Source organism: Podarcis bocagei (assembly GCF_964188305.1).
Source record: "Podarcis bocagei genome assembly, chromosome: 16".
Taxonomy (NCBI): domain Eukaryota; kingdom Metazoa; phylum Chordata; class Lepidosauria; order Squamata; family Lacertidae; genus Podarcis; species Podarcis bocagei.
This window is the reverse complement of record NC_138142.1, coordinates 28333677-28356853: the sequence shown is the minus strand read 5'-3', so window position 1 is coordinate 28356853 and position 23177 is coordinate 28333677. Positions and strand designations below refer to the sequence as shown.

The 23177-nt window shown below is 50.3% G+C and overlaps 1 protein-coding gene across 1 annotated transcript; it reads right to left on the bottom strand.

Annotated features, from left to right (window-relative positions):
* Window positions 1-2129: 2129 nt before the first annotated feature.
* On the bottom strand, window positions 2130-18420 carry LOC308575450 (solute carrier family 22 member 6-A-like). Its single transcript, XM_081174123.1, has 10 exons — window positions 17699-18420; window positions 16333-16436; window positions 9884-10038; window positions 8716-8884; window positions 8153-8276; window positions 7017-7129; window positions 6314-6528; window positions 5833-5941; window positions 4671-4874; window positions 2130-3381 (listed from the first exon to the last, which is right to left on the bottom strand). Exons 1-10 carry the CDS (start codon window positions 18113-18115, stop codon window positions 3300-3302), a joined length of 1692 nt encoding a protein of 563 aa, XP_081030249.1. The 5' UTR covers window positions 18116-18420; the 3' UTR covers window positions 2130-3299.
* Window positions 18421-23177: the final 4757 nt, after the last annotated feature.

Genomic DNA, 23177 nt, shown 5'->3' with positions numbered 1-23177 from the left:
AGCTTGTTAAATTGGCAGGACTGTCAATGGCACAGAACTAAAAGAACTCGCTCTTTTAGTGTGGCACCACTAACCCTCTGGAACTCCCTGCCTATTGATATATCAAGCAGGCACCTTCACTGTCCCCTTTTTAGTAAAGGTAAAGGTACCCCTGCCCGTACGGGCCAGTCTTGACAGACTCTAGGGTTGTGCGCTCATCTCACTCTAGAGGCCGGGAGCCAGCGCTGTCCGCAGACACTTCCGGGTCACGTGGCCAGCGTGACGAAGCTACTCTGGCAAGCCAGAGCCGCACACGGAAACGCCATTTACCTTCCCGCTAATAAGCGGTTCCTATTTATCTACTTGCACCCGGGGGTGCTTTCGAACTGCTAGGTGGGCAGGCGCTGGGACCGAGCAGCGGGAGCGCACCCCGCCGCGGGGATTCGAACCGCCAACCATGCGATCGGCAAGTCCTAGGTGCTGAGGTTTTACCCACAGTGCCACCCGTGTCCCCTTTTTAGTGCCTGCTAAAAACATTTTCATTTAGGCAAGCCTACCCCAGTTTTTATTGGTGATAGGTAAGTGATCACTGTACTGAAGCCATGAGGTTCACCAGGGCTGTCAGCTTGACCAGCTGGACAAAGACCTGGGCAACTGGGAAAGAGGTTCTCTGCAGCCCACAGGAGAGGAGAGACACCAGCCTGGATTCTGCCCTCCCCCAGTTCTCAAGTTCTTCAGCTCATGTTTACTCTGGTTCTAAGCAGACAGGTAAATCTTTGACCAGCACCAAGCAGGGAGGGCTAAGACCAGGCCTAGAAAGGATAATAGGCATGGTTCAGTGGATTTCTCAGAAGGATTAATGGTTCTAGAATGTTAAAAATAAATGAAAAATAAATAAAGCCTCAGACAGAGCTCTGTCTATGTCTTCCTGAAGATCTAACCTTGCAGATTTGCTTTTTGGTCCCCATGTTCCTTGGATCATCACCCTGATGAGACTGTATAAAACTTCTTGTTTGGACGTCAGTAGGATCCACTCTGCTTAGATTTTGTCCCAAGGCAATCAGAGACACAGAATTAGGACACCATTTAGCTTTCCAGCTAGCCCCCCCCCCATGATAGCAGTATTTAATTTTTATAAAGCACCTAAAATTTTTGAAGCTCTCTAAGATATTAAAAGCCAAGACAGGACTCGGCTACTGACTCCCAGCCTAATAGAAGAAACATACAAGGAACAAGGAAGGTAGAGGAAAATGGGTGTTAGATGTAGGTGTTCTTTGTGGCAGGGATTGCATGGAGAGGGGAGGCCAGTTGCTTCCTGCTCCTTCTCTGGTTAGTGGATGAGGTCATACCTGTCCCATCATTGCCTTAATGTTCCTCCTGGGCAGTGAGGGAAGCAGCCTTCTGCGTGGGCTTTGTGCCACTGACCAGTGGCAGAGGACATGTGCTCCCCTTCAGTTCTGCAGCTCCTCTTTTTCTTTTGTTTAGAGGTATGAACAGGGTTCTGCATTGCTACCTTTGGCTACTGTCTTCCAGTACTGTCTTACTGAGGACACCTGAGATAAGGGACTCATACTGCTCAGCAGGCGAAACTTACAAAGGAGCCTTTCACACACCACAATTTAGCAGCGCCTAATCCTTGCTAATCTGCTTTAAACTATAAATGGAATAGCAGCTCTGCTTCCAGACTTCTGGAACCCAAATAACATTTTGTAGCCAATATTTCCCCAGCCCCAAATGTTGGGGGGGGGGGAGGACCCTGATTTTCATTGGGCAACCATTGTGTTAAGTACTCCCAGTCATGAATCCCTGACCCCTGATATTGTTTGGAAAGTGAAGGGGTTAAGTGACAGAGCTGATTCCTAGAAAGAAGAAACAGACCACAGAGAGAGAAATGTCTAGAGCAATCTATGTGGGCCATAACTAGTCAGATTTTCTGAGCTCAGTGAGGAGGGAGAACTGAAAACCTGAGAGGGATATGCTTTGTTCATGATGTCGTGCAGATGCCCTGTAAAAAGGGAGTATACAAAGTGTGACTATTCCACGGCAAATGCCCATTGTGGAAAGAGCATCAGTGTTTAATGTTTCTCAGCTCTAATGCTCTGTAGTTCCCCAATTTTATGCTTTCCCAAGAACTCGGCATCACCACCAGGTAACAAATGCAACTGTTTATTTATTAACAATCAACTATCAATAGACACAAAATAAATAATGCTCAGGACTTGTTCTGGAAGCAAAGCCCCTGTGCAGAGGAGTTGTGCAAGCAAGTCAAGAAAGGCTGGCTAATCTGTCAACCCAGGGGGGAGGCCTCTCTTCTTGTATTCCTCTGAGATTTGTCTCCCACAGGCAGGTATGTGTAGAGTCTTGGGGTTGTTCCAGCGGCCTTTCCATCCATCTGTCAGTTTAGGGGATAAGTCACACCTCCCATCCCACCAGTCTCTCGAATCCCAGACTGAGAAAATTCATCCCAGTCTCTGCAATTTCCACATCCAACTTTCTGTCCAACCAACGACAAAAAGGTGGTCTGGCAACCAAGATGGAGAAATAGTCGGGCAGGGCTGGTTATGACAAGGGGAGTGTATGTGAGAGAAAGGCAGAGTGCCCGTTTTGATGCTTGCTGAATCATTATTATATTTAAGTACAAACCATAAAACTGGCAGCAATAGCATCGCCGTTGAAAGTTTTAAAAAGCTGGAGTAAAGAAGAAGAAGCAGAGTTTGGATTTGATATCCCGCTTTATCACTACCCGAAGGAGTCTCAAAGCGGCTAACATTCTCCTTTCCCTTCCTCTCCCACAACAAACACTCTGTGAGGTGAGTGGGGCTGAGAAACTTCAAAGAAGTGTGACTAGCCCAAGGTCACATAGCAGCTACATGTGGAAGAGCGGAGACGCGAACCCGGTTCACCAGATTATGAGTTTACTGCTCTTAACCACTACACCACACTGGCTCTCTGGGGAGGTATTTGCTTGGCACCACAAAGGTTACAAAGCAGGGGCTTGGCAGGCCTCCCTGGGGAGAGGATTCCATCAATGAGCAGCCACCACTGAGAAGGTCCTTCCTCCAGTCGCCTCCCATCACACTTCAGATGGAGGAAGCACTCGGAGGAGGCCCTCAGGCGGTGAGCTCACTTGCACAGGTGGGCAAGGAGGCAGGAAGGTGTTCCTCAAGGTTCCATTTCTCTCTGGGATATGGATGTCCACAGCCTAATTGTCCCATGCACTACAGAGTCCCTCAAAAGAGGCTGAGCTCCAGTAAGGAATGTTGCTCTGCCTGCCCAGGCTGGCTCCCAGAGAATGATCCTGTTTCTTGTACATCTGAAGCTCAGAAGTATGTCGACCAGACGACTTGAGCCCTGCTCTTCTCCTGCGTCTCCTTGAGAACTGCTTTGGGTTTCCGTCTGGCTCTAGGAACATGACATTCAACAGTATTAAAAGCAGATACTCCTATTGGTTAGAGGAAGAGAGGAAGAGGAGATGGGAAAATGCAGCCTTTCGGGAAGGGAATAGAATATGAACAGAGCTGAGCTCGATGCGCATGAAGGAAGGATGTTAAAGTGAGGCGCGGGGAGAGGGGGAGAGAATCATTTTGAAATGAGACAGGAAAGAGCATGTGATCGGAAAATCGGAAGAGACCAAAGCAGCTGCATGTGGCCCTACAGAAGCAGCTGCAGACAGGAGGGAGGCGAGATAACACATTTTATTCCCATTAACTGCTCATTGAAGTGCACAGCACCAGCTTTTGTGTCACATAGGACTCTTCCTCCAGATTGGATGTTCAAGGTTGATAAAACAACAAGCTTTCTCCACCATAGGAAGAAGGGAGAGGGGCTTTGATGATTATTATTATTATTTGTTGTCAGCTGCTATTATGATTGTTACTAAGACTGGTGTGTTTGGCTAATACTGGCTGTTGTGCATAAGGATGTGTAACAAAGAAAGAAGAAAGCCCTATTCAAGGTGTGGTGGTTGGTGAAAGGGAAAGATTGTGAGAACAGGTGTGGGGGTAGAAAGCTTTTGAGAAATTGATTAGTGTTTAACAGTATACACAGAGAAACATTTTGTCCGGCTGTATATTGATACCGTTATTGCTGTAAAAGGATATTGTCTTGTACTGTATATCAATGGCCTTGGATTTTCTTTCTCAAACTAAGAACTTAAGAGCCTGCTGGATCTGGCCAAAGGGGGCCCGTCTAATCCAGCATCCTGTTCTTACAGCGACCCACCAGATGCCCCAATGGGAAACCTGCAAGCAGGATCCGAGCACAAGAGCCTTCTCCCCTCCTGTGGCTTCCAGCAAACTGGAAGCTGAGACATCATGGCTTGCAGCCATTAACAGGTCTGTCCTCCATGAAACTGCTGGGGGGCAGTGGAATTACCTAGGGAGGCACTAAGAGGGCAGTGGGGGGTGGGGTGCAGGAGGCAAGTATCAAATTTCAAAAAGTTGGCATCACTGGATCAAGTCAATCCATTTTGTTGAATTAATTAAACCAAATAATTTTAATTGGATTTTGAATAAACGTGCGATTGTTACTACTTTGAATTTTATTGCGCTGCCATCTTCTTTAGGGGGTCGGCTATTCTGAATAATACTTTCTGCCTAGGGTAGGGTAGAGGGGCACTGGTTTATGGGAAGAAGCGGCTGGTGGTCCTAGACACTCCCACACACACCTAGAGGAGAGAAAACAAGACCCACCTTTCTTCCACTTCTTCTACCGTATCCAGGAGGGGGAGGTTGTGTATCTCGGGAAGGAAACCAGCGGCAAGGCCGGAAACAATGGGAGTGACGCCAAATATCACCAGGGGCAAGAAGGGCTGGAAGTCGCCGGCCGTCAGCACCCCTGGGGCCACGATGCCACCCAGACGGGCCATCACCATGGTGAAGCTGGTGCCCGTTTGCCTGCCAAAGAAAAGAGCAGGGGTAAGATCTGACAGAGCACCTGCCTCTCCTGGGACTTGAGGCTCTCTGCCTGCAACGCTTTGACATGCACATATCAGAATTAGATGATGATGATTTGAATTTATATACCGCCCTATACCTGGGGGTCTCACAGAACAAAATCAAGATATGAAACCACAAAATATGTAATAAAAATAAAAACAACCAACACTTTCTCAAGGCTAGGGTTGAGTAACATTCCTTTTCATGGATTCTCCATCTTACCCCTGATCCATTATTATTATTATTATTCTATACAACTTTTTGAAGGCATCCCTGTATAAGGAAGTTTTTAATGCTTGATGTTTTTCTACGTGTCGGAAGCTGCCCAAAGTGGCTGGGGCAACCCAGCCATATGAGCGGGGTACAAATAATAAAATTATTATTAAAATTGTTTTTGAATACATCAAAGGCCTTTTTCCTGACAGTATTCAGAACTGTACCGAGTACCAGCATTCATACAAACCTATTCAATTTCAGGGGTTTGGACAACACCACTTTGCGCCCCTGTGTCTCTTTTTTTGCTGCCAGTGGCAGCCATTTTATGGTGGCACCCTTATCAATATCTGAGTACCAGTACCCTGTTGTCATTGTTGTTTTTTACTCAAAAAAATACTGAGTACATTTATAACTGTCCTTTCCTCCAAGAGTCTAAAGGTAGCACACATGGTTCTCTTCCACCTGTTTTTTGTCCTTTTTTGTCCTTTTGTCCTCATTAGGCTGAGATGTGGCGATTAACCCAAGGTCACCCAGGAAGGCTGTGTGGAGGTTTGAGGAGGGGCCTCCCCAGTCCAAGGCTGATACTCTAATAAAACAGGGAGCAGGAGCTGATTCTAAGGGGCAGCCACTATTTCCCAGGGTCAAGATCCAGTTCACACATGCACACACTTTTTTCATCCTTGCCCAGTGCTGAGCTCACCTCACAACAGTTGGGAAAAGCTCCCCGCCATAGAGATACAGGCACATGGAGGAGGCCGCCAGGCAGCCTTTCCCTAGCACCACAAGGGCCAGGCGGCCTGTCAACATTTCTAGAAACAAATAGGGGGAGAAGAGGAAAAATAGGTTAGAATCATGATTCTAGAGTTGGAAGGGACCCCCACAGGAATCTGAATCAAGCGAGTCAGAATTCTTGCTCCATCCTCACAGGAAGACACATCCCAATTGTGGGCACACGGACCCCCACCCCAGACCCCTAACCCCACTCTCTGGTAGCCAAATCTCTGCCCCTCAGCTTGCACAGGGTGGGAAAACCAACCCCATGGTTTTTCAGAGGCTCTTGCTGCAGCATCCTGTCCTGGAACATCTCGGCTGTGAACTGACTGCTCCAAAAGAAGCCTCTCCAAGGGTTATTTTGGGGGGGTGCTCACGCCCAGCCCCTTCAGCCAGAGGTTGCTCCTTACCAGAGGGTACCGCAAGGGTGAGCAAGAGGAAAACTCCAGCCAGGATGAGGGAGAGGCTCTGGATGGTTCTTCGGCCGAAGAATGCCAGCAAAAGGGCGCAGCCCATCTTGGCCAGCAGGTCGATGGTCCCAAAGAAGAGCTGGACCACAAAGATGTCCAGGCCAAAGACAGAGAGGTCCATGGAGAGGCCAAAGTAGGCCAGGTTGATGGAGAAGCTGTGTGGGGAGAAGGAGGAAGGGGGTCAGAGGGAGGCTCACCCCTTGCATTGAGATGGCCAGCATTCTGGCAGAGTCGCCGGGAGATGCAGCAGACCTTTGGGACGTCTAGTCCTCTCATTCTACATCAGTGGTGGAGGACCTCCCAAGGTCTGCATCCCCCTGTAGGCACCCCTTCGGGGTCCACATGCTGTTTGTTTGTAGGCTAGAGGCAAAAGTGGGCAGGCCAGTTGGATGTGGCTATTATTTTTGTATAGGGGGCTACATTGCAGCCATGCCAAGGCCAGAGGTTCCTCCTATTTCTCCATCCATGGATGTAAAAGGCATCATCACAGATCAGGGACATATTCAAGCTGGGAGAGGGGGAGTCCTGATGCCTACACATGGCCTGAGACTGCCCACCCTTTTTCTGTATCTGCTTCTGCCCCCTACCCCACCTGGTTTGTTTGTTTTTTGTCCCAGCTCATTCTGGAAGCCTCTTGGGGTACCTTATCAACATGAGGCAGCAAGAGATGCGTCTCAGGGTTGGAGTGCGGAAGAGGTCCAAGCAGGAGTGGGAGCCCCTCTTTGAAGTGCTGTTCGCCACTTCGGTCTCCAACATCTGAGGAGGAACAGAAGGCAAGAAATCTCAGTGCACTGGGTAGGGGGAAGAGGATATCATGGCTGAGACATCACAGTCTCTGTTGTGCCTCATTTCCAAGGGAAAAATGAACCCTGGGTAAGGACCAAGACCCCTGGAATCTCACACCCAGGGCCGGATTTAGGTTTGATGAGGCCCTAAGCTACTGAAGGTAATGGGGCCCTTTATATGTCCAGCTGTCCTTTGTCAACAACAAATTGTTGCTCTTTTTGTGTTGAATATATGCTATATGGCAATTTATGGACCAAATAGGTATCTAAAGCCATTTGAATATAACAAAATCTGTATTTTATCAAAGTGATTGTTGAACTGAAATACAATTAAGAAGAAGTATTTTAATAGTGAAATACAATTAAGAAGAAGTATATCGGGGGGGGGGCAAGAGAGTGGGGCCCTAAGCTATAGCTTGTTTAGCTTATACGTAAATCCAGCACTGCTCACACTGCTGAGGGATTGAGGAGGCATGTAACAATAAGTATTATCATAAAAACTCTGAACATACATTTTATTTTCTATCCCCTGTAAAGATTCTTAGTTGGTCCAACCTTGCTGGCGGACCTTGGAAAACATTCGCTAGGGCCCAAACCCACTCTCAGCGACCCTGCCCCACTTTTCAGGACTGTCAGCAACTAAAGATCTGTGGAGTGGTCTTTGATCTCCCCCTCTCTCCTTTCCCATCTCCTAGGCCAGTGTTCATCTTCAGCCTTGGGTCCCCAGATGTGGTTGGTCTACAAAACCCTTCATCCCCAGCGAGCTTAGACAATGGTCTGGGACCCAAGGCTGTTCTGGGCAGGAGGGTCCACTGCATTTCTGAGTGTGGTGCCCAGTAGCTGCCAAAACCACACATGAATGTTGTGTGACACTAACACAGTAGGATGTGTGCCTGAAACGTATTTCCACCAGGACCCAGGAACGCTCAGCTGCCAGACTGAGCCTTGGCGGTGGGACATGCTGCAACCAGAGATGACCAGGGTCTTCACTCACCTCCAGAACCACAGCCTCCCCTGTAGCTGCCTTCCCATTGATCTTGGCCACACGCTTCAGGTTGCGGAGGGCGGCCTCCCGCTCATTGTTCATAAGGAGCCACCGGGCTGATTCTGGTAGCCACCTGAGGAGGAATCCCAGGACTTGCTTGAAACTGGCCATCTATTCATTTATACGTATTGACAGCAGAAAAGAAGCGTTTCCCACTTTCTGTGTGACAGCCCTTCAGATATTTGAAGATGGCTGTCCCATCACCTCTCCATCTCCCCCAGGCTAATCACCCCCAACTCACTTAACCGTTCTCCTCCATTTAGGCTTGGTTTTATTATCTTGGACCGCCCTCCTCTGCACACCTTCCATCTTGTCAACATCCTTCTTAAATTGTGGTGCCCAGAACTGGACACAGGACTCCAGATGGGGTCTGACCAAGGCAGAATAAGCGGTAATATGACTTCTCTTGATCTGGACATTCTACTTCTGTTGATGCAGCCTAGCTCCTGTGCTCTTTTGCTCTTCATTCCCCTTCTCCATTTCAGCCACAGGGGCTGGGACCCCAGACTCACCAAGAGTAGGCGAAGAAGACAAAAAACGGTGCGGAGATGGCCAGCTGCAGCCAGCGCCAGTCGCGGAGGCCATAGGCCAGGCCGGCAAGGAGCACCTGCCCAGCTGTGCTGCTGTAACTCTGTGTGGCCACCACCGTGGCACGATGCTTGGTGGGCACCCACTCCAGGCCTGGGGAAGGGAGAACAGGAAATCCCAAAGTCTGAATATGGAGCTGGACCTGGAGGAACCAAGGCGGTTCAACAATCTCTCTAGCTGTGTGCTTATACATGGAGAATATTGGTTGGTGGATATTTTTTTTAATAACGGTTTATTATTATTACTTATTGCATTTATATCACATATCCAATGCCCTTTTAAAATGTGTTGGGGGGTTATTGGGTTTTTGTTTTTATTATTATTATGTATTTTGTGTTTTTATATTGTGATTTTATCTTGTAAGCTGCCCTGAGACCTGAGGGTATAGGGTGTCTACAGATTTTTTGTTGTTGTTGTTGTTATCAAAGCTCAAGGTGGTACACACTGTTCTCCCCCTCCTCATTTAATCCCCACAACAGCACTGCAAGGTAGGTTGGGATGAGAGAAGCAGTGAGTGGCCCCCAAAGTCACACCCAGTGAGCTTCATGGCTGAGTGGGGATTTGAACCCGGGTCTCCCAGGTCCTCGTCCTCATTTAATCCCCACAATAACCCTGTGAGGTAGGTTAGGCTGAGAGAAGCATTACCTGGCCCAAGGTCAGACTCAGTGAGCTTCATGGCCCAGTGGGGATTTTAACCCTGGTCTCCCAGGTCCTAGTCTGACACTCTAATGACTACACCACACTGGCTATCTCAAGATGGACAAACATTATGGGAAGGGGCAACTGGTCTGCAGCAGGACACCTGCTCTGCACAGGCAAGGCCTCATTTTCAATCCCTGACATTTAATACAAGTATCAGGTGACAAAAGTGACGGAGAAGACCCTCCTCTGCCCTTGACCCCAGAGAGCTGAGCAGCTGTGGAGAGAGCAATGGGGAAATGCCAGGGACACCCATGGGAGATTTCCCCCACCCCTGAAGCAAAGACCAGCTTCAGCAAAGGCCTTTTCCTCAGAGCAGGGAGGGTGTTGTTCTCCTCCATCCCCATCCCCATCATCCCAGGTTGTCTCCGGGGCACAACCAGTGGCACTCACTGAGGCAGACGTAGTTCAGCAGGAAGCCAGAGATGCCCACGCCGCTCAGGAAGCGGAAGATGCAGTAGGTGGCAAAGGTGGCAGAGAAGGCAGCCCCTGTCCCCGTGACAGCGACCAGCAGCAGCGACCAGATGAGGATCAGACGGCGCCCAAACCTGTACAGCCAAGATGTCAATGGTCAGCTCTGGGAAATGCCTTGTAGGCAGCATGTGGGAAGTTGCTGAACTGGTCTAGCTGGTCATTAGAAGAACAACGGTGCCTGAGCTTGATTTTTTCCTCTTCCCTCCCTTTCCCCCTTCCCTTGTGTGCCATGTCTTTTTTTATTTATTGTAAGCCTGCAGGCGCAGCGACTGATTGCATTTAAACAGTAGCATGTAAGCCACTCTGGGAGCCTTTTTGGCTGAACAGTGGGGTATAAATACTCTCAATAAAGAATTAATATTAGGAGGGTTCGCATGACTACGAGGAATGGGTTGCGACAGGCCTTGTGTGCTTTGGCCTCCCCTCTCCTCCTCTAGCATAGGCTGTGGAATTGGTACCTTCCACTTTCATTTTCAAGTAACCACAGTTCAGCATTAGGAAGGAGAGCCCTGCTGCCTCAGGCGGTCCATACTTGGTGGGGGGGGGGGAGGGAGTGGGCAGAGCAGTATATGCCTGTTCTGAACCTTGAAGCTAGGCCACATCCATACCATACATTTAAAGCACTGTTGTGCCACTTTTAAGCAGTCAGGGCTACTGCCCCCAAAGAATCCTGGGAGCTGTAGTTTGCGAAGGGTGCCGACAGGTGGCTGCTGACAGGAAGAAACCCCACCACCATTCCCCTCACAGAACTACAGTTCCCAGAGTGGTTTTAACATCCAATCCCTCTTCACGGTGGACTCTGGGAATTGTAGTTCTGGGAGGGGAGTAGAGGTTTCGTAGCAACTCTCAGCACCCTTAGCCAACCACAGCTCCCATAATTCTCTGGGGGAAGCTGTTATGTAGTGTAGTTTCACCCTGGGCCAACAGGGGGATACTGTATATAGTTTTCACTCAGGTCTGTAGATAGTTTTCACTCAGGTCCGCGGCAGTTAGTTTAGGCGGGAACTCTGAGCTGTTGTGGTTACAATGTTGACAGCCGGCTGCCTATAAATACAGGCCGGCTGAGCTGTTCGCAGTCAGTTCTATTCCAGCTTATCTTAATAAAGAGCTACTTGAAGAAATCGCTGTGCCGGCTGCTATGTCAACCCACTATCTAACACTGGCGACGAAGGTGGGATTGGATGGACATCAGAGCACAGCCAGATGCGGCCAGCCTCTGAACTGAGCTGAATCACAGAGCGAAATCACTGAGCGAAATCACTGAGCGAAATCACTGGGCAGAACCAATTCAGAGCTGACTGTTCTGGCTAGAGCACTGTGTTCCATCCATCGCCCTTCACGCCGGCATCGGAATCATGGCTTCATTTGTGCCTCTACCGCCGTTTGCGCCAGCCTCTGAGTCATGGGACTCCTACCTCGCTCGGTTCGACTGCTACCTCCAAGCCAACGAGCTGACAGCAGTATCAGTGGATCGGAAGCGGGGCCTATTCCTTAGCCTCTGTGGGCCTGAGGTGTTTGAGACGGCCCGAGCATTGGTTGCGCCTGAAGCAGTCCAGGCAACACCATGGGACACGATCCAAGAGAAGCTCCGCAACCACTACGCACCAAAGCCGTCCAAGATTGCTGCCCGCCATGCGTTCTACCACCGGAACCAGGCAGAGGGGGACACCCTCCCTTCATCGACTCGCAAGTTCAAGTCTTCACTCCAGTCTGCCAAGGAAAGTTGTTTCGCTCTCACCAACTGCCGCTGCCCGTCTGGAACCACGATTGGCCAAACCGACTCGTCTACGCGACGCAAGCTGAACGTCACGGTGCTCATTGAAGGAGCTCCATGTGACATGGAGATCGACACCGGGTCTGCCCTGTCCGTCGTGTCATGGAGCACTATCAAAAGACTGGTACCCAGAGTATCCAAAAGGCAACTCGACTCTCACCGCGTACACCTGAGAGACTACCAGGGAAACGACATTCCCGTGGTAGGCGTTGGCCGGTTCCGGATCGCCTTCAAGGATTTTTCGGGCCTGCTCCGGTTGGTGGTGGTCGAAGGTCAGCGGCCAAGCCTCCTAGGGCTAGACTGGTTTGATGCCCTCGGCCTGGAAGTCACCGGCATCAACTGCATCTCTAACACAGAGACTGAGGGTCTGGTCAAAGACTTTGCCGAGGTTTTTGACGGCACCTTGGGACAATATACTGGTACGCCCATCTCCTTTAGCCTTGATCCACAAGTCGCCCCCATCAAGCTCAAGCCACGCCGGGTTCCCTTTGCTCTCAAGGCTAAGGTGGACGAACAACTGGACAAACTGATCGCCCAAGGAGTTTTGGAGCCCGTTGACCACGCAAAGTGGGAAACCCCCATCGTCACGCCTGTCAAGCCAGATGGGTCGGTGAGAATCTGCGCTGACTACAAGTGCACAATCAACAAGGCACTTCAGCAGCACGCTTATCCGGTTCCTGTTGTCCAACACCTGCTGCATTCCCTGGGTGAGGGTAAGGTCTTCGCTAAGCTGGACCTTGCCCAAGCCTATCAACAACTGCCAGTCGATGATGCCACTGCTGAAGCCCAGACGATCGTCACCCACCGGGGGGCATTCCGTTGCCGCCGGTTGCAGTTCGGGGTGAGTGTGGCTCCTGGCATCTTCCAAAGCCTTATGGAGCGTCTCCTGCAAGGGCTTCCGGGCGTGGTACCATATTTTGATGACGTCTTGGTGTCTGCAGAATCACACCAGCAGCTGTTCGAGCGCCTCCGTGCTGTGCTGACCAGGTTCCAGGAGGCCGGGCTCAAGGTAAAGAGGGAGAAGTGCCTGATTGCCGTTCCACAGGTAGAGTTCCTGGGCTATCTTATCGATGCCTCCGGCCTTCATCCAACCACATCCAAGATCCGCGCTATCCAGCAGGCCCCCACCCCAAAGGACAAAACGGAGTTGCAGGCATTCCTGGGGCTGCTGAACTTTTATAACATGTTCCTGCCCCACAAAGCCACTGTGGCTGAGCCTCTTCACCGACTCCTTAGCACTAAGACGCCTTGGGCCTGGGGTCATCGAGAGACGGCGGCCTTCAACGCGGTCAAGGCTCTCCTTTCTTCAGACAGTGTGCTGGTACAGTACAGTGAATCCAGGCCGCTGGTCCTTGCCTGCGACGCCTCACCTTTTGGCATCGGTGCTGTCCTTAGTCACCGTTTCCCAGATGGAAGAGAAGCACCGCTCGCCTACTTTTCCAGGACACTATCTCCGACGGAACGGAATTACAGCCAGCTCGACAAGGAGGCATTGGCACTTGTGGCTGGAGTGAAGAGGTTCCATGAATACCTCTATGGCAGGACTTTTGACCTCATCACTGACCACAAGCCACTCCTGGGCCTCCTCGCCAGTGATCGTCCGACTCCACCGGTCCTCTCACCACGCATGCTGCGATGGACTGTTTTCCTGGCTGCCTACCACTACCGGCTCATCCATCGCCCGGGGAAATCGATGGGCCATGCCGACGCCCTCAGCCGTTGCCCTCTTCCAGCATTTGTGGAAGACCCGGCTCCAGCTTCATCGCTCCTTCTGATTGAGGATCTTCCGGCAGCGCCTGTATCGGCTGCCACTGTGGCCTCCGCGTCTGCCCAGGATCGCACCATCAGCCGGGTGCTCAACTGGGTGTGGAGGGGGTGGCCACAAGGGCCTTTTGCATCGGAGTTCCAGCCCTTCGCAACCAGACAACATGAACTCTCAGCTCATCGCGGCTGTCTGCTGTGGGGAGACCGCGTCGTGATTCCCCAGGGACTCCGTCAGCGCGTCCTGGAGGCTCTGCACGCTGGCCACCCGGGAATTGTCAAAATGAAGGCGTTGGCTCGGTGTTACGTCTGGTGGCCTAATATGGACGATGCCATCACTGCCTGGGTATCCGCCTGTCAGGCGTGCCAAGAGTCGAGGCCTGCACCACCGGCAGCTAAGGGACACACCTGGGAGACGCCAAAGACACCCTGGTCGAGGGTGCACATCGATCTGGCTGGCCCCTTTCACGGCCGGACCTTTATGGTAGTGGTGGACGCCTATTCCAAATGGCTGGAGGTCGCCCTGATGCCCTCCACCACTACCGAAGCTGTCATCCGGGTGCTGCGAGGCCTGTTTGCAACGCATGGGTGTCCTGATGTCCTTGTCTCTGACAACGGACTGCAGTTCACGTCAGGCACGTTTGAGCGGTATCTTTTGGGACTGGGCATCCGCCATGCCCTAACGGCACCTTTTCATCCATCCAGCAACGGGCAAGCAGAAAGAATGGTGCGCTCGACAAAAGAGGCACTGGCGCGCCTGGACCGGGGAGACTGGCATGAGCGGGTCGCCGAATACTTGTTTGTGCAGCACATCACTCCTCATGCGGCCACAGGGAGGAGTCCTGCTGAACTGCTTATGGGCCGCCGCCTCAGGTCACCGCTCGACCGGCTACACCCAGACTTTGCCGTGGCTGAACCCCCAGGCTGTGCCAACGCACCACGGTCATTTGTCCCAGGAAACCAGGTCTTTGCCCGGAACTATGTGGGGGACATTCCTTGGGTGCCAGCCACGGTAGTGGGAGTCACTGGACCTCGCTCGTACCAGGTGGCACTCGAAGACGGACGTTTGTGGCGACGGCACATAGACCAGCTTAGGCGCAGGGTTGGCGACTTAGACACTACCGAGGTGCCCCCAACTGCGCTTGCGGCTCCAGAAGAGACACGTACAGATGGCGAGGCCCCACCTACACCTCCCTCGCAAACTGCCAGCGTGGAGCCGAACCAAGCCGTCTCAGAACAGACTCAGACCACTCCACTTGCGGAGGCTCCACCCACAGCAGCGGATCCAGGGGAGTTGGTTCCAACGCCACCTAGGGTCGCACCACAGCCTCAGCGAGAACTGTGTGGCCCTCCAGACTTGGCTACCAGTCCCCGGCGGTCTGGCAGAGTTTCCAAGCGCCCAACTCATTTAAAGGACTACGTTGTTGGACAGGTATCACTGTTGGTCTAAGTATGGGAAATGTAACCGATATGCTTTTGTGCCTAATTGAACCATTACGCGTAGTGCTGTATATAAGGAAACCATTACGATTGTAACTAACGCCTTATCTCGGTGGGGAGGGGTGTTATGTAGTGTAGTTTCACCCTGGGCCAACAGGGGGATACTGTATATAGTTTTCACTCAGGTCTGTAGATAGTTTTCACTCAGGTCCGCGGCAGTTAGTTTAGGCGGGAACTCTGAGCTGTTGTGGTTACAATGTTGACAGCCGGCTGCCTATAAATACAGGCCGGCTGAGCTGTTCGCAGTCAGTTCTATTCCAGCTTATCTTAATAAAGAGCTACTTGAAGAAATCGCTGTGCCGGCTGCTATGTCAACCCACTATCTAACAGAAGCCATAACTGTTCAAAGTGGCAGGATAGCTCTTTATAGGCATGGTGTGTGAACAAGGTCATTGTCACCGGCTCTCTGGTATACTGGAGGAAGTTGATGTTAACTGGCAGCTGGCAGTCTGCTTAGCTTTCATTCCTGGAAGAAGAGGAGGAGCCATCTTGTCCCTGGTCTTAGGCAGCATCATTTCTTGGGCTGGCCCTGTGGATCACACTCCCTAAGGCACCTGACTGGCCCTGGTGGGAGCAGCATGTGGGACTAGATGGGCCTTTGGCCTTAAATGACCCAATTGCTGGTCTCGCATTTTTCTGCTCTTCCTGTCAACCTAATACAGTAATGATTAAGTGAGGCTTGTGAATCAATTACAGGCCCATCGAGCAACGCTGCAAGATTCCCATTACTGGATTATTGATGCCACTAGGGAGCCTGTGGCCCTGTGGGTGTGTCTGCACCCCAACTCCCACCAGCCCCAGACCCACGGAGAACAACAATGGGACCTGCAGTCCAGAAACATGGGGGCGGGGGCACACCAGTTCCCCACCTCTGACACAGATTGTGATTTGGAGTGTTATGCGGAGCAAGCTGGATCCAAAGGGTCAATGTCTGGGAGAGAGAGTAAGAACACAAGAAGAACCTGTTGTATCTGGCTAGTGGCCAGTGGCCTCAGTGGGAAAACCTCAATCAGGATTCGAACACAGGAGCAACTCTCCCCTCCTCCTGTTTCCAATAACTGGGATTCAGAAGCATTGCTGCCTCCACGGTGGAGGCAGAGGATAGCTGTTGTGGCTAGGAGCTGTTGACCGTCAGCTGAATGGTCTCTTTGAGTCCAGGAGAGGCAAGGATGTGTGGATGTGTGTGTGTGTGTGTGTGTGTGTGTGTGTGTGTGTGTGTGTGTGTGTTACGATTATTCAAGCCTACAGATCCAAAAGGAGAGGTTAGGGTTTTTGAGGGAGGTGGGACCACCCAGTGGAAGAACAAGGTGAGGCGAGCAGGCTGGCTTCTTACCTGTCGGAGAGGTCTCCAAAGATGAAGGCTCCCACCAGGACCCCTCCCATGAAGAGGGACTGAGCCAGGCTCTTGAGGGGTTGTAGGTGACAGACCAGATCCCACTACAGGGAAGAGAGAGGGAGACAGATTTGGTGAGGCAGCCTTTGGTGAGGGGGAGATCAGTAAAACATGAGCTGACAAACTGGTCCTTGTGGGCAGCATGCAATGGAGGGGAGTGGGTGAAGACTGGGGGGGGGGGAACCCCACTCAAGTATCAATTATTATTATTATTATTATTATTATTATTATTATTATTATTATTATTTGCCCTTCACCAAGTCCCAGAGAGGGTTGCAACAGTTTAAAGCTCAGAATGAAAAACAGTTGAAACACATTGCATTCACAATACTGTAATAGGGTGGATCCTGAAGGCAGGGCGGTGTAGTGGTTAGAGTGTTGGACTAGGACTTGGAAGAGACAGGGGTTCAAATCCCCACTTGGGCTGTGAAGTTTACTGGGTGTGTGACCCTGATGGAAGGCAGACACCTACCTCACAGGGTTGCTGTTGTGGGCGATTAAATGAGGGAAGGAGAACCCAGATTGCCAATTTGAGCTCCTTGGTTAAAAATTGTGGGATAGAAAAGCAATAAAACAAATAAACAAAACACTGGTGTCAAAGGCCAGGGTAAACAGGTGCATCGCCTCCTGAGACATTTCAAAGCTTCCTCCAAGTTGGGCTGCCAGGCTGCCTTGGCATCTGATAGCCTTCCTTCCTTGTCTGTTGTCACCCTCCCTGCAGTCTCCCTGTGACATAATGTTTTGAGGCCACCCATATTTGTCATTTGGAACTGGGTCTTGCCTGGGGTTCCAAAGTGAGTGTTGGGCTAGAGACAGGGAGTCCTGGGGCTATTTATTTATATAGTGGCACAGCAATAAAACTGCTACCCTGTTCACAAAGCTAAGCAGGGTCCGGTATGGTTTCAAATTGGATGGGGAGCTGCCTGTCGAAATTCCTGCATTGCAGGGGGTTGGACTAGATGACCCTCAGGGCCCCAACTCTCTGATTCTATCCCATATTGTTTAAGGAGCTCAAAGTGGCCCACATACTTCTCCTCCCCATTTTGTCCTCATTTAATCCTTACAACAACCCTCTGAGGTAGGTTAGGCTGAGGGGCAGGGACTGGCCTGAAGTCACCCAGTGAGCTTCACGGCCAAGTAGGGATTTGAACCCTGGTCTTTCCCAGGTCCTAGGCTGGCCCTCTAACCACCACACCACCACTAGCTCTCACCTTGGTTCCAAATCCCCATGGAACCATAAAAAGTGGGGAGAAGCCAGGCGTATTACCCTGCCTCTTCGGAGGAAGGGTGTTAATGTTATTCATACCTCGGTGACGATGGTGGAGGTGAAAGTGCTGCGGTCATACTGCCAGCCGTCCTGGCATGGCTCCAGCTCAGGGTCCCTATCCTGGCTCAGGGAGCCATTGGCGTCAAGGGCCAGCCTGATGGCAAAGCGGTGGCATCTGTCCGGCCAAATGCTTTGGTCCAGAAAGAGAGGGTGACCGTGATGGGAGGTGTTGGCCGGCGACGGCAGGCGACATCGGTGCTCCGGGGAGGCGGCGCTGAAGTTCTGAACCAGGTTGTGACTGGCGAGGAGCAGGACTGGCAAGGTGAGCAGCAGGACGGAAAAGAACTGGAAGGGGCCCATGCTGCCCACTTTCTCCAGCAGGTCCCCAAAGGGGATAGCAGCTACGGGGCCCTTGGGGCAGAGGGAGAGGCGACGCAGGCCTTTGGCAGGAGACATCCTTCCTCTTGGCGTTACCTTTGTCTCAAGCGCAGGGTGCCCTTTTATGCCAGGAGGAAGGATGTGGAGGGAGGTTGGGGAGGTGGGTTAATCAGTCACCACCAGACCATTGGGGTGGCTGTGGCTAGGACTGTGCGCATGGGTGTATATGTGTGAACAGATACCTGCTCTCTTCCTGGTCTGCAGCAGCATGCAGTGCCCAGTTGCTGAGAAAGATGCAACTGGAGAGCAAAATTGTAGAGTTGGAAGGGACCCCCAATGGTTGTCTAGCCCAACCCAATGGCCACATTCACATCAAGCATTTCAAGCACTTTAAACAGCCATGGTTTCCCCCAAAGAATTCTGGGGCCTGTTGTTTATTAAGGGTGTGCTGAGATTTCTTAGGAGACCCCCTATCCCACTCCCGGAAGCACATGTTCAGGGTAGGATAGCTCAGTTGGTTGGATAGGTAAATAATTGGATAGGTAGTTGGTTAGGTAAATAATATTCCTGCATTGCAGGGGGTTGGACTGGAATCCGCAGGGTCCCTTCCAACTCTACAATTCTATGATTCTATAAGTCTAATTCCCAGAGTGTTTAGCAATCCATTCCTCTACACAGGGCATTATGGGAATTGTAGAATGGTGGCTTCTAACAAATGGTAGCTTCTAACAAATTGTAGAATGGTGGCTTTTAACATACTACAGCTCCCAGGATTCATGGGGGGGGGGGAGGCCATGGCAGTTTAAATTGGGTATCCTAGCACTTTAAATGTACCATATGAAGAGAGCAACAGATTTCCCTCCCCAAGGCATCACGTCCAGGACCAGCAGCAAGCTGTTTTGCCACATGATGCAGAAAATCCCACAAGCATAATACTGTACTATGTTACTGAGGTAAAAAGAACTTGCTGCCCTTCCAGGATTCTCAGAATCAGTTGCCCAAGGGTGGATACCTCATACCTAATGATAGGGTTGGCTCTGATTCAAATGCATTTGGCAGTGTGTGGGTCTCATAACATTCCCTTTTCCTATAGATATTGGAGCCAAAGAAGAGATTCCTTGGCCCACCCCTGTTAAAGCCCCCCCAACTCCCTGTTTTCTTTCTGACTGGAGAGGCAGCTTAGAGGGATTCTCCCCTCCAATACCCCACAAACACAGGCACATTATGCAAGGGTTCCCCCCAGTTAATCAATATAAAGACACAATAAACTGAGGGTGCCTTATTTGGTCCTGCCCCCCCCCAATTGACCTACTTACGTCTGAGGAAGAAAGAGCAATACACAAATAGTTAATGATTCATGATTTAACCATCTTATTTCCTGCCAGGCACGAGGCCATTGCCCCGCTTCCCCTGTGCCCTGAATCATGGCCATTGGGCTGCAAATTCCTAGAAACTGCTTCTGTCCCTCTCTCACAAACAAACAATGGCACACACCCTGTCCTGCTTCTCCAATGGGGGCGACTTCCTCCAGGTCTCTCCTCCAGGCATCTGATGATGCGGAGCTTGTTTCTGTTGCACAATTTGAGGAGTGCAGTGACAAATAGCTAGACACTCCACATACACAAACACTTGGTTTCAGTCAGGATTACCTGGACTCAGCCTCCCAGTTTAGTGCCAGCACTGGAGCTGGACATGAATAAAGATTGCCTCTGAGTGCGTGCAAAGAGCACCGTTTCATTTTAAAAGATTCATAAACTGCAAAGAAACATTTGCAAAAAACAGGATCAATGCCGCTTCCAGTTATAAGTCACCGGGTGTTAAAATAGCACATTTTGAAAGCCGGTGTGGTATAGTGGTTAGAATGCTGGACCTGGGAGACCCGTGTGAGAATAGGGTGTTGGACTAGGTGGCCGCTAGGCCTGACTCAGCAGGCTCTTCTTAAGTTATTCTGGATGTGCCTGAATAGCTCAGTTGGTTAGAGTCATGGTGCTGATAACACCAAGGTTGCAAGTTCAATCCCCGTATGGGACAGCTGCATATTCCTGCATTGCAGGGAGTTGGTACCAGGGTCCTTTCCAGCTCTACAATTCCATGATTCTATGTATCTATCATACTCTGAATCTGCAGATGGCTTCTTGGAATCCAGAGCAGACTCTGGGGTGAGCCAGGGCCTTTTCTCTTGCACGTTCCAACCTCAAAGTTTCGTCATCTCTGCTCACGGGTCAGCGCCCAGGGAGCCTGCAAGTTCTGCCAGATTCATCTCTGGCTTGCCCTGGAGTTGCTCCATAGGGCAGCTCTTCTTCCTGTGAGATGCCTAATGAGTTCAGTTAAGGAGGAAGGAGAAAGCCACCGATGCAGAGGATGTGAGCGGGTGCAGCGGGAGGGAGATTATGATATGCTAGCAGCCAGCTATTGCTCAGCTGAACAGGTTCTCAAGCACCTTTGGTCAAGATGCCCACTTGCCTGCCCTGTCCCTTTGGGCCCAATCCACACAGCTGCTCAGAAGGAGATGGCAAAGGGAGCACACTTGGAGGGGGCAGACAGCAGCAGCCAGGAGAAAAATGGGTTGCCAAGCGGTTGGAAGACAAAGTGCAACTCAGGTTGTTATAGAAAGGCTTCTATGGCTTTAAGGCAGAAAGAGGAGGTGGCCTCCAGATTCCTAAACTGTCTCTGTCCCTTTGATCTCTGTGCCCACCTTTCCTTTGAAATGAAGGTGGAGTGTGTGAGGCTTGAAAGTGACTGGACAAATTCATGGAAAGGGCGAACTAACCATGATGGTGGGTTCTGCCTCTATGGCTGGAGGTAGCAATGCTGGAGACTGCAGGAGGGGAGAGGGCTCTCGTGCATGTAAGTTTCCCATTAAGAGCATCTGGCTGGCCACTCTGTGAACAGGATGCTGGACTAGATGGGTCATTGGTCTGATCCGGCAGGCTCTTCCTATGCTCTTAGGACCAGGGTACCTGGAGGCCTGGCTATCTCCACACTGACCTACCTGTTCTGCAGCCTTTGACAGCCAGCTGCCCTGGTCGCCAGGAGAGTTTTGGACAACTCTCCTACAACTTCCCAACAGTGGTTGCCCCACAAATTGGTATAACAGCATTTATTTTCGATCTCTTGAAGGAAAAAGGGCCACTGCAGTCCTCTAGGAGACGCCCTGTACTTGGGCTTTGTTCAAAGGCATTTTTGTTTTGTTCTGGAAGGGCTTTACGTGAGGTGTGTAACCTACTGCTTCATTGTAAAAAAAGAAAGAAAGAAGACCCCTTCAGAGCAGTTTACACAAAAGAACGAAACAATAACTTTCCCAGTAAGAACAGTCAAAAACAGCTATTTAAAACATTTAAAAAACAATTGAAATCAGTGAGGAACTAAAGGATTAAAACACACTTCCAACATTCTACCGTGTCTGGGCAAGCTTGGCAGGTGCCAAAAAGAGTGTGGCAAAGGAGCCTTCCTGACGTCAATAGGCAGGGAGTTCCAAAGTGTAGGTGCTGCTGCACCAAAAGATTGATTTCTTACAAATGTGGAATGAGTATTATGTAGCACCTGTAACAGTGCCAGTTCTGCAAGCTGAGGAGGCCGAGTGGAAACTGCTGATGAAATGCTTCTGCTTTTAGAGTTTGTATGGGTGGTTTTAGTGTTCTAGAGCAGGGGTCAGCAACCTTTTTCAGTCGTGGGCCGGTCCACCGTCCCTCAGACCATGTGGTGGGCCAGACTATATTTTGGAAAAAAAAATGAATGAATTCCTATGCCCCACATATAACTCAGAGATGCATTTTAAATAAAAGCACATATTCTACTCATGTAAAAACACCAGGCAGGCCCCACAAATAACCAAGAGATGCATTTTAAATAAAAGGACACTTTCTGCTCATGTAAAAACACACTGATTCCCAGACCCCCCGGGGGCCAGATTGAGAAGGCAAATGGGTTGCATCCGGCTCCTGGGCCTTAGGTTGCCTACCCATGTTCTTTTGCTCAATTGATTTCATTCTTCTCAGAGCCTGTATTCCTGCATTTCATTGTTTCTACCCTGCCCACCTCTTTGATGGCTAATTGCTGTGGTCTTTACATTTGTTTAAAAATCTTAATCAGTGGTTCCCAAAGTGGACAGTAGTGCTGGGAGGGGGTAGGATTACTTAGGTGGGCACTAAGAGGCAAGGGGGTAGTGGGTGTGTGTGGAGGTGTAAGATACTGTCAGACTTTGAAAAGTGGGTCTCACTGGATCAAGTTCATAAATTTTGTTGAATTCATTAAAGCAAATAGTTTTATTTGGATGTTGAATAAATATGCAATTAATTGTTACTGCTTTGAATTTTACTGTGTTATAATCGTCCTTAGTGGGTTGTGCAAAAAGCTATTTTGAATAATGCTTTTTATAGGGGAGGAAGCATTAGGGATGAGTTTATGGAACCAAAGGCATAGTGGCCCTCAAAAGTTTGGGAACTGCTGATCCAAATGAATGATAGCTTTATAAATAAAGGCTGCCTCTGCCACTAGTCGGTGTTAGGCAAAGCCAGGCTTTCTTGGGCAAAAGGACTGATGAACAGAATCTGGCTGCCTGCCTAACCTCCTACACCTGCAAGATGGGAATCACCGTGGGGAGAAAATCCACAAGGGTGATGCCAACCAGCACTCTCTTGTACTTCCCCTCTGGCCTGCCTCCCTTCCCGGGCCTGTTATGAGACAGCGCTAATCGCCAGCGCCTAAATGGATTAATGGGGCCATTATCGCTCATCTCGCAACTCAACTCTTCCCCCCGGAGAGCGGCTCGGACAGCCGCAGCCGCCATGAGGAGGGGAGGCTGCAACAGCTTAAATGCACAGGCAAGCAAGTGCTCCCTTGCATTAATCCTTGCGCTCAACAGATATATATATATATATATATATATATATATATATATATATATATATATGTTTTGGTGTCTTCGGGTGTCTTCCCGTGTAAGAGTTGGGGTGTCTAGGCGACGTTTCGACGAGGTCTCACTCGTCATCTTCAGGCTGGTGCTTTCGGCTTCTTGTTACTAGAACAGAGCAGGATCTCAGTGTTTGAGTTCCTATAAATACTGTTGAGGGGGTGTGGTGTATAGCCTCTACGAAAAGCAAATCTACGAAAGCAAATATATATATATATATATATATAT